Genomic DNA, 14,164 nt, shown 5'->3' with positions numbered 1-14,164 from the left:
GGAGAACTACAGGATACAGCCAAAGCTGCAGCACCGTGTTCACATCCTTGAGCCATCCACCCATGCCAATTACCTCTCTTTCTGATAACATCTTCCACTGGTGTCCCACATAAATTAACCCTCCTAGCACCAGCGATGACAGCCACATTAGGAGCATAATAAGACATGCGATAAATATAGTGGAGTTTGGGGGGTAAGAGTAACTACAAATACATTGCAGAAAGGCAATTGACAAAAATAACTTAAAAATAGCTTAATCTTGTGCTTGCCTTAATTGGATTCATGCTTTATTTGTTGCATTTCACAGTTCTAACAGTGTTTCTTTTCTTGTCACAGCATGTCCACCGGGTACCTTCAAGCCGACCCAAGGTCCAAGTCTTTGTCTACAGTGCCCTCCTAACAGCCGCTCCACATCTGAGGCTGCCACCATCTGCGTGTGCCGCAACGGCTACTACCGTGGGGATGGTGATCAGCCAGATAAACCTTGCACCAGTAAGTATCCAATAAATTAGACTGGCTGCACACTGAAGCACTAATACATATTAAAAGCCACATATAAACAAAATGTCCAAAATGGCACTTTCTGGCATTTTCTCTGGACTGAGCTCATTCAAGACTGAGACAAACTGAAAAGGATCCAGTGGTCTATCACGGCTATCACAGGGTGAGACGCGGGGTTATCTATTTTAATTTAAATGCATTTGAATGTGCATTTATCCAGCGCCCATCTTGTCTTCTTACTGTCTTCTTCTTAGGATTGATGGAGCTCCTTGTGTTTCCTCTCAGCTATCTCTCTCTCTCCACATCCTTTCTCACTTCTCTCATTTTTGCTGTTGTTCTTTCTCCGTGTCTAGTATCATCCCCTGAAGTCCTAATTACTCAGGCAAATGCTGTGAAACTTCGACACTGTCCTGCCGTTATCCGCTGGAGATCCAATAAGGCCTCTCACAGCATCATAGTTATCTTAATATGATGTAAAAGCAATATGCTAAGCCTTCCTGTTATCCCTGCTGACACACAGTTATGCAGAAGGAGAGCATTGTTAGACCCCAAAAAGTTTGTTTACCTCACTTCCTTCAGTGTCACTGGGGAGTGTCTTAATGGTTTGTTCTCTTCACAACATCAGGCCTGGAAGCATTATTGGTGTGGTTATGTGTTCATTTAACCCAGATTTATTCACATAGACCTGATTAATTGGCCCAAATGGACTCAAAAGCACATAGAACTTTCCTAATCAGGTAGCAGCTGTATAGCCTTTGCTTCTAAACTCTGAGTTCATTGTTCTTATTTAGCCATGTATTCTTTTGTGAAAAAAATAAATGAGTAAACAAATAAATAAATGAAGAAAAGTGGCTTAAAGGTGCAGAGAAAGCCCAGCGGAGCATGGCTGTCTGTCTTTGAACGATTTGGCTATGTGAACGGCGTGCACAGCAGCGCTTAATCCACCGAGGAAGACGTTACGCGTAGGTAGAGTGCCGTTTGGTAAAAAAGTGGACCTGAACAGGTATGAGGGCAACAGCATTGTTCACCACAAAGATGATGGTATCACTAGGTTTCATTTCAGCTCTTGGTATGTCATAACTTCTGTCTTTTCTTCTGCAACAATAGCACAAACAGGATTAGCGCACAGGCTGGTTGTACCACATGTTTTTGAGTAGAAGTAAATGGCTACAACATGTAGACATGTAACATGGCTGCAAAGCAGTGCTTAGCTCTGCATAGCAATACAGCCGTGTATTGCATAGCCGTGCTGGTACCTTTTAGGCTTTAGATGTTCTCAGTTTTCTGTGCTCTCCAATAGTTTACGGCACTGCCTGACGAATTAGCAAGTGTTCCATCAGCTAAAGCCTCAGCCTTTATTTTGTGGCCTTGCATTTTCCCCCCAAGCAATCTCAGCTCAACAGCAGCTCCATCTTAGACATCTTAAATAGATCCGTATGCTCTGTGTTCCATTTCAAAATGTAACTGGCTCCTTTTTTTTCTGTTTTCAATCTCGTCTTATCTGCTCTGTCAGTTCTGTTATTTTTCCCTTTGCCCCACACTTCTCCTTCATTTTGTCCTCAGTCCTCTCTATAACTCTGTAACAGGAGTCCAGTTGCATTGCTGTTTGTATTCAGACAAAAAAAAAGAAACTGCTTACTAATACACTCACACTTAAGTAAAAAATTCCAAAAGGCTGTAGGCTAAATCTGTTGGAAATGGTCCCTTTTAGCAATATTATATTGATAATATTAAGCAAATGTTAGCAGCTTTTCAATTTGTATTAAAATAATTTGTCTGTAAATCTGTCTGCACAAAGCTTTTTCTGAAGGCTGAAACATACAGTAGCAGCTAAGCGTGATGCTCTAGTTGTCATAGATCTCAGCCAGGAGGGCTAGTGAGATGATCCTAGTAGCAATCTCTTTAATACTACGGGTCCTGATAAGAGCACTGCTAGAGTAGCTTAAATCAGACCAGCCTGTAGCTTGATGCTGTAGCTTAAGCACTTCTTGCCGTCATCAGGCACGTAGGGGCTGTATGCTCCTGATCAGTCTGATTAGCTCGCTGATGGATTGTCTGTTGCATGGCTCTGTCAGCTGAAGGCCGCATGCTAACCACCCCACCCCCCACAACCTTTTTTTTTTCCTCTGGGGGTATGAATATGCCAAGGCAGAGATGCACTTTTAAATACCAGCTCCTTGGATTTCCTTTATCTAAGACATTTTTTTTCTGACTTCAGTCTATGCCTGAGGAGAGGAATCAGCTACATCCCTGTTAATACGTTTTTGTATGAAGACATGCGAGTTTTACCTTTATGCCAGTGTCCATTCTGCTCTGGGTGGAACAAGATTTTGGAAACGCTCAACCAGTTTTAGTTTGAAAACCCAGGGATTGTGTTTTAGTCTGGAGAAGGAAATATAGAGACTTTTTTTTTAAACGCACATATCCTTCTTGATTGGGTTTCATCTGCCACAAAAATTAAGCTAGAACATTTAAGCTTATTCTCATTCCTTTTTGATTTCAACCTTTTTGTCTCGGTAGTCATTCCATTGGTGATGCGTTGGTACCTTTCTGTGTATTTTCAAGTATTGGTTCCATCTCAGCCTAAGCAAAGAAATCTCTGGTCATATGTTTTCTCATCATCTTTCTCCTTAACATTTTTGTGACCAACCCTCTGTTTCCTGTTGCTCCTCAGAGCATACATGGCCAGAGTCTGCGTTTGGTGGATGCGATGTGCATTTATAGGTTTGTTAATAAAAATGTTCCAACGCAGTTATCTGAATCGATATCATTTTCATTTTAAAGCAGTTTTAACAGTTTTTAAAATGAAAACATATTCAAATATTTTGAAGAGAAAACATTTGAATGTTGATAAAGCTTCAAAGATTGTGTGTGAAAACTTTTCATTCTGATTTGGACTTTTTTAGTGAGTGTTTTACGTTCACTCTGATCCCCAAGCTCAAGGCCCCAGTTTGACATTCCCCAACTACCCCACAGATGTGCGTGTGTTCAAAAAAATAAATAATGAAAATAAATAAATAATGTTTTCATGTTAGGATGGTTCAGCGGAGAGAGGCCGGTGTGATTGTGATCCAGCATGCTGGGACAATGGGTGTCTCAGTATGTGGAGTCAAAAGAATGACAAGCTGAGTGGTAACTGACGGGAGTCGAGCAGTGAAACCAGTTCTAATTGGTCCGGGGGGGCAGGGGAAAAGGTGATGGTGCATGAGGTCGGGGTGGGCTTGTGTCAAAGAAAGAAAAAAAAATCCCATCAACACACCAGGAGGTACTCCATGTGACAAAGCAAGATTTGAATATGCATTTTTTTAATGTATAGTCTATGCTGAAATTATTAAAGCAACCCTGCCAAATTCTAAATATGTTATTATGTTTATAATTTTTTTTAAAACACTGTAAATGCATGTATATGCAGCTGCTAACCGGTTCATGGGGAAAATCTTTGGACGGTAATTGAATCAGCATAGATATGAGAACTGACAAGGAAAGCAGTATGGTTCTGATGAATTTCAGTATGCGTAATCTGTACCATATTGGTTCTGAGTGTTATGGCTCTCACTCAATGCTCATATCTGTGGCCTGTCCCCTGAAAACTTCCTGGAGTCCTATCTAATGTCGTCTGTGCTTTGTAATCCAAACAAAACCCATAAAAATTTCTAACTGAAATGGTTTATCTGTTTTTCTTTCTTCATTTTCCTCATCATCCCATTTAGCTGTTTTCCTCTGATCTTATAGTCAATTCAAAGGGAAAAGAGAGCAAGCTGTCAAAGTGCATAAATCTCTGCTCTTTTCTCACCTTTTTTTTCTTAATCCACTTCTGGAGTCAGTTAAGGGTGCTTCCCACAACTCAGCCATCAGCTGGCCAGTTTCCTCTCCCAGTGACTGGTAATAAATGGAGCTAAGTCAAGGTAATTGTCTAGCCTGCTCTAATTCCTGTACTGACTTTGAAGACATAATGCTCTAGACTATCAGACACACGCATCCACTTATATTCAAAACTTTCCTAAGTCTCGATGACACATCTAAAGTATCGTGCACATTGAGTCAAGAAAGGTTCAAAGCTACTGTTGAGTGTTATGGATGTACTTTTATATTTTATTCCAGTTCTTCCTCACTCATCACTGTGAATACACTCAAATCTCACAAGCAGCACTGCTAACCCGAACACACTCAGACTCTGACTGCTTTAGTCTCTTACAAAGTCACTATTAGTCCTTATAACATGTTGTTTTTTTTCATCTCTCACCAGCCCACACAGCCCCTCTTTCTTTCTCCCGGCTCCTCTGGCTGTGATCACTATCTCCACACAGGGACCTTCTGTTGGCCCCCCAAGGCCTTTTTCACATCATAAAAACAAACAGTTTGAAAGAAGAGAAGCACTAGCCTCAGACCATTCAAAAGGTGGATGAGTACACAATATCTGGACGTTTTTATTTTGGGCACTGGGGCTCTCTTTATATCAGTAGCCAAGGAAGGAAACTGGGCCGTAGTGTTTTACAGTCCAGGTGGTATTTTAAAGCCCCCTTAGTAACAGGGCAGCTATGCATATCAGCCTGTGAGTGTGAGGAAACACATGAGGAGAGTAACACAGTAGGACTTTTGACATAATACTCATAACGATATTGATCAGACTTTCATTTTGTCTACTAACTCAGGGGTGGTTTTTTTGCTGCCGTGCATTTCTGCCTCGCTGCGTCTCTTCTTTCTAGGAAGCCATGTTCAGCTTGCATGCCCCTGTCGATTTATTTAGCCGTATCATAAAGTGTCATTTTGATTTCCACATCTGTTTAAAGGGTATGACACAAATACTGTGGCTGGCTGCACCAGTCTCATTCGCACAGACCCTTTTGCGCATATTGCACATGCCCATATTGTAGAAAAGCACATGTGTAATGATGTATCATTGCTGTTCCTATGCTAATGACCTGCTTTTTGTGTTGCTGTGTACACTGTCTTTACTTTGCAGAGTGGTGCAAAAAAGAAAAAAAATGTGTGTTTTTTTGGGAGGGGGATTGGAAAAGTTATCTGTTTCTGTAGTAGCAGTATGTATGTAAACACAACCAAATTATGTTGCGTGTGATGTAACTGAAGGAATGTCTGCCAAGAGCCACAAGTAAAACTGCCACCAAATTACTTCCTGTGGCAAATTAAAACAGCCAAGGTACAGGTCATCATACAGGTGGAAGTCCTGTGTGATTTCTTACAGCATCCCTGCATATGTAGAGTATTGTTGCAACTGGGACGTTAGATATATCATTCACACCATAGTCTGTCTGTGGGTTTGGGCATGCACTTTCCACATGAACAGATCTGCTTATGTTTTTTCCCAGCAAGTGCATTTATGTGACAGATGACATAAATGTATGCTGTGTGAGTAACATGAAGTGCAGTCCATAGTGCCTAACAGCGAAACTGCCTCCAGTCCCCTCAAGCAACCCTATGACATATTTTACACATTTTTATATGAATTTGCTGGTTTCTATGTGCCTTTGCCCATGTTGTCTGGAGCGTTAGCGGCCCTCTCATCTAGACCATAATAATCACGCTGTGTGGGTTACACCCTTTGTCTCTCTGACCTCTCTGCTGTTGACCCTGAGACGAGGTTGCAGAAGTAACACAGCCACTCTTGTGTGTTCTGTCATTTTTACTTAGCCTACCGAGTATATTCCATGTGGCTTTGCAGCAAGAATTAATTGTGTCTTTGTAGACTGAGGTAACTATTTCCTCATTTCCATGAACGTGTGCTGTATAAAATTCTTATTGTTGTATTTGCTCGTGGTCAAAAGCTAAAATACTTAACCTAAGGAGCACTGAGTAAGGGGTTTTGGAAAGCTTTGTCTGGTATCTGGGAGGGCTGCTTCTGAGCAGTCGAAGGGTCTCTCAGCTAAGAGTAATTCTCCACCGGCATTTAAACAGATTTTAACTCTTAAAGAATTGTGCTGCAATTGCAGAAGGCCAAACAAGGCACTTTTCTGCACCCTGATATTAAGCCACCACTCAAGCAAAACAATAGTTTCATTATTTCTTGATTTCTTTCTGAATATCGTTTTTGAAGTTCCGCTCCAGCTGCGGGCTATGAGGGAGTGAATGGGAGCGTGAATCTCCAGAGCCACTTGGATAAGAATACTCCATGCAACACTGCATTTTGCTAAATAACCAATGTTTGATAGACACAAACGTTTCGCTGTATGATCTCTCTGGGTGTGAATGGAATAAATTAGCATTCCAAATTGTGCTCGAGATGAAGAAAAATAAGAAAAAGACAAGTTGCTCTCAAAACCAGCATTTGTATTTATTAGACTGTTGTAAAATGACAAAAGTAAAAGGAGAGAAATGTACGAAACTGTTTTGTTTTCCTCTTTATAAGCAATGTGTTAATTTTCTTTCAGCCTGATGACATCTTTTACACCCTCAAGTTTTTCTTTCATAATTTTTTATATCTACAGGCGTGCCATCCAGCCCGAGAAATGTGATCTCCATCGTCAATGAAACCTCGGTGATCCTGGAGTGGCATGCACCCAGGGAGACGGGTGGTCGTGATGATGTCGTCTACAACATAGTGTGCAAGAAGTGCCAGGCCAACCGGCGTTCCTGTTCCCACTGTGATGACAACGTCGAGTTTGTTCCAAGACAGCTGGGCCTGACCGAGACCAGGGTGTTCATCAGCAACTTATTGGCTCATACCGTCTACAGCTTCGAGATACAGGCCGTCAATGGTGTCAGCAATAAGAGTCCATACCCTGCGCAGCATGTTTCCATAGATATCACCACCAACCAGGCTGGTAAGTACCTTTACTTCCATGATCATTCAAAAAGCTGTCCATATCAATGTTGTTTTTCATTGTTTTTCATTCTAACTGTTTACTTTTGGTAAGTGTTCTGTTACATAACAGACCATAAACGGCTTTAGTGAAGGTTACAAATGACCTTCTTCTCTGACAGTGGACTCATCTCCGTGCAGCGTTCGATACTGTTTACCATAATATTTTATTGCAACGATTAGAGCATGCTGTTGATATTAAATGTACTGCGCTGCAGTGGTTTGAACCATATCTATCTAGTATAGACTCCAATTTGTTCGTCTAAATGGAGAGTCCTCACACACTAAGGTTAATTATGGAGTTCCACAGGGTTCCGTGCTAAGACCAATTCTGTTTACATTATTCATGCTTCCTTTAGGCAGCAAGGGTACTGACAGATAGGGCTGGGCTATATCATACCGTTCACAGTAATACCGGTGTAATTTTGGGCAACGATAGGAAAATGAAATATCGCGATAGAATATGTGTAAAACGCGCATGCGCAGTGCCTTTGTTTACATACGCACATGGCGGCGACACAGAATGAGAAGAGCAAAAGTGGATCGTTAAATGAAACGGATGAACCAGAATGTGTTTGTAAAAATGCTGCAACTTCAGTGGTGTGGAACTGGTTTGGCTTTCGTCTGTCAGATACACAACAAAGCACTATTTTTGGTAGCGCATGCTAGCGGGCCGTCGTTATTACCGTGTTGTTTGGAAAATACGGCACACTTAAAATCAATCCTTTGATTTTTCTGAAAATCGACAGTGCCCCTTATAATCCCGTGTGCCTTATGTATGAATTCTGGTTGTGTTTACTGACCTCGAAACGATTTTATGTGATACACGGCGCTCAAAAATCTGTCAAATGTTTTAGTCCGACTTTGCTAAGCTACGAAGCCGCACCGCTGGATGGATTGTCGGAGCGTTACGGCTATCGTAGGCAGGCGCCTCGCGGAGTGATACGTACTGTGCTTCAACATAATATTACTGTATTGTGTGTGTATAACCTCTTTTTAAGTTTGGTGGATATTATACATGGTTATGCTGAGGATATGTCGGCCAGTTTACACTGGAAATGCCTTTTGGTTAAACTGTCAGCAAGGAATTTGCACTGTTACATTTTTATATAACTTTAATGGACATAAAAAACAGCTGCTTGTTTAAGTGAAAATACATTGATGGGGTTTTTTGCACTAATAAAGTTGTGGAGTTGTAAAGTATTTTGTCTAGTGTCAATTGTATCGTCAGTTATATCGTTATCGCAAATTTTCAACATTGACATTGAATCCTCCCTTAATTACGCTGCAATTGGTCTAGGCTGCTGGGGTATTCCCATGATGTATTGAGTATTTCATCTTTAGTCAGCTTTTTCACACACTATGTGTTTATACACTTCTCTTCATTTGAGAATAGTTTTTATTAATCTCTAGCTCTCTTCCACAGCATGTTTTTTGTCCTGTCTTGCTCCTCTTACCTCAACCGATCGCGGCAGATGGCCGCCCCTCCCTGAACCTGGTTCTGCTGGAGGTTTCTTCCTGTTAAAAGGGAGTTTTTCCTTCCCACTGTCGCCAAAGTGCTTGCTCATAGGAGGTCACATAATTGTTCTGGTTTTCTCTGTTTTCTTTGTATTATTGTAGGGTCTACCTTACAATATAAAGCACCTTGATGCAACTGTTGTTGTGCTTTGGCGCTGTGTAAATTAAATGAAATTGAAAAACTGAATTGAACATTCTGGTTACTCTGCATTCTGTTTCAGTTTAATTTGTGAAATGGCAAATACCCTATTATTGTAAATACTGTGAATCATTTCATCCTAATAGAGTATCATTTTTCACCTAATAGAGCATTATGAAGCCACACTTCATGGCTTAGGAATCTTCAGGGCTACTATGATTTCATATTTCTCCACTGTGAATAATCAGGCCTTGAAGAGAGAGGAAAATTGTTCAGGTGAGGTATGCATACATGATCTTTCTAGCCCTTCCTTTCCTTAACTGAGGAAATTGCCTGTTAAATGTTATATTGTGGGGCAAAAAGAGCACAGCTTGCTTTATAGGTATGTAGCAGCTAATGGAGATTCAAATCTCGTCCCTGTTCAACACTAAAGTGTCAGATTGGAGGACACTTTTTTTTAAGCTTGTGTTTCTATACATCCATGTGTATTCACATGGATGTACATGTGTCCATGCTATGGTTAGCTTCAGGGTGGCATTATTTCCTCTTATTCTCCCTGTCTGTGTCTCTGTACTTGCTTGTGTGAATTTGTGTGGTGGGATCCAAGCCCATCCAATGGAAATGACAGGTTGAGGATATTGACTTTGATGGTCCTCTTTGCTACAAGCGATTTTTTCATGCTTTTGTAGAGCTTTGACTTGTACACAAAAAAAACACCTATCAAGGGACAAATACTGACCATGTGAAACATTTAAATGAGGCTTTCTTCGTTTTTCTGTTTGTGGATGGGTCGAACTGTAAAAAGCAAAGCTTGGGGGAATTAAACAAACATAAAGTGGAGTTGCTTAGTGGGAAAAAAAGATTGTTGAGTCTCGAAAGGAAGAAAGTGACAAGTTTTTAGTAGCCTGGGTCCACGGATCCTTTCGTCAGTAGTGCACTTTGATAGCTCATGTCATGTTTCCTATCCTCTAAAGATGTGCAAATACATACTCTCATCCGCTGATAAAATATATAATGTCAAATGAAGTCTAGTTGAGCCCTGTCTTACTTTAATTGTAGAATGAACTTTACATTTATCTCAAAGACCAGTGACATAGTAATTGCTTCATCCAGATCTCCTTTGTGTGGGACTACATTTTGAAATTAAATTTGGCCCGCTTGGTTGAGGGCATACCACATTTGATTACAACGACTCTCTGAGGAACATAATGACCAACTGAACTTGTCTTTGTCTGAGAAAGAATCAGGAGATGAGTGGGAGGGAAGGCAAAGGCAGGACGGAGAAATGGAGTGCTTTTTTTCCCTACCAGACTGAAAGACTGTGACAGTGAAGAAGAGGAAAATGAGGGAGTAAATAGGTCTGATTATCAAGGTGGCCTAATGGTGCTGACTGTCCCCATTTGACAGACTAATAGTACACTTGACAGATAGATGTAGAAGAAGCAATGCCCAGGCCTATTGTTGAAGTCTGCTGCAGTAATGAGGTGTCTGCTAGTAATCTGCCAAGCCTATGTCCAGCTCTATATAGCCCCTTTGTAGACAGGTAATTGCACTGTTCCTGACTTCAATGGGGGGTTTTCGAGGTCAATAACGATGTAGAAGTATCCAGAAGGGATAAATGTTAATGCGCTCAAAAAAAGAAGAAAAAACACCCAACAACAACAAAGACATCCTTAAGATATAAGGTTCTAGATTCCCAAAGACTCTTCAATGCAGCAGTGAAGCACATTTATGCTTTCAGAAACACTGAATACTTACATCATCTTATACGTTCAATGAACAAATTCAGTGTAAAGTAAAGCACGATGGTCTGCGTAGTTTAAATGTTGCCATCAAAGTGTGTCCACAAGTCCCCTGCGGACTTCCAAGCATCCATGAAAAAGTCTGTTGTTCCCAGCTTCTCTACAATAAAATATATGAATATATGAAGTATAAAGTCAATCAAATGTGCAACAGTTTCTGTAGGCAAATTGCCCAGCTTCTGCGAAGGGAAAAGTAACTCCCTCTGATGGCGATCTCTAAATGAAATAGAAAACAATACCTAAACCTTATTTGTCTGCACAGCTGTTTATTTGTGCAGGGAGTGTGACTGAGTAATGTAAGAAGCATTTGTATCCTCTACATCTAAGCCTTGAGGAACATATAAAATCAGTTGTTGACCAGTTTATTTCAAGTTGGTATTTTTCTGTTTTATTGTGGTTGTTGTGGTTATATGACTGCACAAACTATGCGCTGACTTTCTGGAAACTAAGCAGCTAAATCTTCTATGAGTTAGGTAGCGAGTCACTTTGGCTTGAAGGTTGGCCATATTTATTTGAACCAGAGTGCACAGATGAGGATGTGGAAATTTACCTCAGCATCTTGATCGATGAGAGTATTCCCAGTTGTATGAATTTGTGGCTTTGCTAAACATTATCCATAAAGTAAAAGCTATTAGAACAAATGAAAAGCAAGAGGTTTATACTGATCAATGGACAAATCACCCTCCACTGGGTAGGCCAGAAGAGATCTGGCATGGAGATCCATAATGTAGTTAGCAGTTTTCATCAATAAGGTACTTTTGACTGATCTCTTATGTTCCCAAGGGGTCACCACAACAGATTTTACACCAGAAGCCCGGCATGATGCAGCCATTCCAGTTATTTGGGATTGGGACCTGATAGGGACTAGACTAGAAGCGGACTAGATGTCACAAGTTCCCAGAATATAACCAGTGAACCTCCACATTTAAGGCTTGCATGTTTTGCTACAGGTGGCTAATTTCCATGTTTGCCATGGAAGTGTACATATTGCTTACTTATTTATATAATCCATAGTTGTCATGAAGTCTTGTGGATTGAATCTAAGACTAAAGGATCAACTTCTTGAAGACCTTCCTAAACTATAGCTGTTATATCCATATACAGTATTGCACCTTAACATGACTCCAAAGCTTACGGCCAGTGATATGGTTTCAGGTCACGGAAAAGCAATAAAAAGACAGTTTTATCAGTTTCACACTCAATTTTAGTTCAGACATTGATAGCAAAAATGTACATTTCGCTGATTCTAAACTACAAATAACACCATAAAATATATAATTTAGAAGATAAGTAGAGCCTACCCATGAAATATAGGCTGTTTGTCAAGGGCAGTGTTATATTATTACCTTTCTGGTCTGATAACAACCTGTGAGGGGAAATGTGTTCAAATGATCATGATAAAAGTTTGCACTTGTGTTGGTGAAGTCTTTGCATTTTCGGCTCGACTTAGCTTTAGCGTAGATAGTCGTGTGATTACGGTAAACCAAGGCTATCCAGAAAACAGTAGGCAGCAGTATTTAGATGGCCGTAGCATGAACTGGCTATGAAAAGACAAGGTTGAGGGGAGCAAGGGGAGACTGGATGAGTAGAAGAAGAGGAGAGGATAGTGGGGGAGGGGGGTAAGGGGATTTAGTGTGAATCACCAAAGAGGCCATTTAACTGCCCTCGATCCCAGCGTGTGTCTGGGAGGAAGGGCTGATCAATAGTGTGATTTAGGAGTTCATTCACAGCCTTTGCTCTCCAGGAAACACACACACACACACACACACACACACACACACATATAATGATAAAGACACACAGGTTATATACTGCCCCCTTTAAGACCATCATTCAAGCCTGGCCTGAATTTAGTCATATTTATCTATCTTGGCCACTGGATAATAGCTTTTACTGTATGTTGTTTAATTTAAAGATTAAGAAACTCTCTCTCGGATTTAGTTAAATACGATATGGCCACAGAGTTAAAAATATATGGTTACACCGTTGGCAGTAAAAACATAAACGTGTGGTGAATACTACACTGTGCTAGCTGTGTTCCCTCATTTATTCCATCCTGGGCAGTTAACTTGTACAAAGTGCTGCTAGCAAAGTGTTTTTGTTGGGTTTTTTTATCACAACTTTTTCAAGTGTGGTAACTGTGTTCCCTGAATTGTTATGTGGGGCTGCTTTAGTGAACACTTCATGAAATAAATATCCAAAAGCCTCTTGACTGGTGCTATTTTATGGAGCTAATACCCAACATTTCTCTGATCTTACTAGCACAGCCTTCTTGACCTAGATTATGTGCCAACAATCCCTCAGACCACAGAACGCCAAGTATATCTACAAACAATCCTCCTCCACTTAGTTGCTGTTTGGAGAGCCATTCCCACAGAAATGCAAACACTACTATCCTAAGCCTTCTATGGGCAAGTCTGACTGGGCAAGTTGCATTTAAGATACTAAGATGTAGTGCAGTAGACTGAAATCCAAACAACCAGATGAATTAAAGAGAGCTGCCATCTGTGGGGTTCTAAAACCCAATGAGATGTTAGGCAAACATGTCCATGGAGACACTGCTCATTATGTCTTTTCAGTTTACAGCCTTTCCATTTGTTTTGGGGTGTTGCCTTATTTCTTGTTGCTTTACTCTCACTGTATAAGATTTAGGGTGTCTGAGAGCTTCATCATCTTAAACGGGTCTTGAGGCTCTCTCCAGTGTGCCATTTTTATTTCACTTAATGTCTGTTCCCATAACTGTTGGATCCTGTCCCTGGATCCAGAAAATGAGGTATTAGCTGCAGGCGGGAAAAAAATGAAAGTGTCGGTTCTGATGCCACTGAGCCACCTTGTCAGTTCTGATGTCTCTATGTGATGTTTTAAGTAAGCATACGTTTGTGTTTCTGTGTGCGCTTGTTCCTGTGTGAAAGTATGTGGTATTTTCTTTTTTTTTCTTGTGTGTGTGCTTCATTTTTTTTTCTATGTTTGGAATCGTCCACGTATAATGTGATTTTAAAAATAATTCAAACCATGGTTCCTTGACAGAAATCCTTGGCGCTGAACTGATCCCTCTTTAAGATGTTCAAGAGAGGCCCATTACCATGTAGTCATGGCTGGCTTGGCCCTCTGAGCCCCTGATAATAAGGTGGAAGGCAGTTGAACCTATGCCTTTGACAGAGGCACGGCAACATAGGCTGCTCCCCTCATCTGAGACACTGAGTCGCTATTAAGAGGCTGCACGGTTCGGTAGCGTGGCAGCGTCTTGAAAAACAAAACACGAGTGCACAAAGAACAACTTGTACATGTGGCAACGAATATGTTTATATGTATTTGTTTGCTTTTCCCCCCGTTTGCACAGAAGTGAATGGGGCTGCGGTACAAGATCTGCAGACGAATTCCAGTATA

General features: G+C 40.8%; 1 protein-coding gene across 2 annotated transcripts in view; it reads left to right on the top strand.

Annotated features, from left to right (window-relative positions):
- Window positions 1-14,164, top strand: part of ephb1 (EPH receptor B1) — a 154,848-nt gene that overhangs the window by 94,665 nt on the left and 46,019 nt on the right. For both annotated transcript variants that reach the window (XM_005476260.4, XM_013269921.3), the window contains exons 4-5: window positions 337-492; window positions 6,945-7,280. In XM_005476260.4, coding sequence (XP_005476317.1) covers window positions 337-492; window positions 6,945-7,280 — 492 coding nt within the window. The remainder of the gene's footprint in view (window positions 1-336; window positions 493-6,944; window positions 7,281-14,164) is intronic.

Source organism: Oreochromis niloticus, linkage group LG18 (assembly GCF_001858045.2).
Source record: "Oreochromis niloticus isolate F11D_XX linkage group LG18, O_niloticus_UMD_NMBU, whole genome shotgun sequence".
Classification (NCBI taxonomy): domain Eukaryota; kingdom Metazoa; phylum Chordata; class Actinopteri; order Cichliformes; family Cichlidae; genus Oreochromis; species Oreochromis niloticus.
This window is presented reverse-complemented; position numbering and strand designations above follow the sequence as displayed.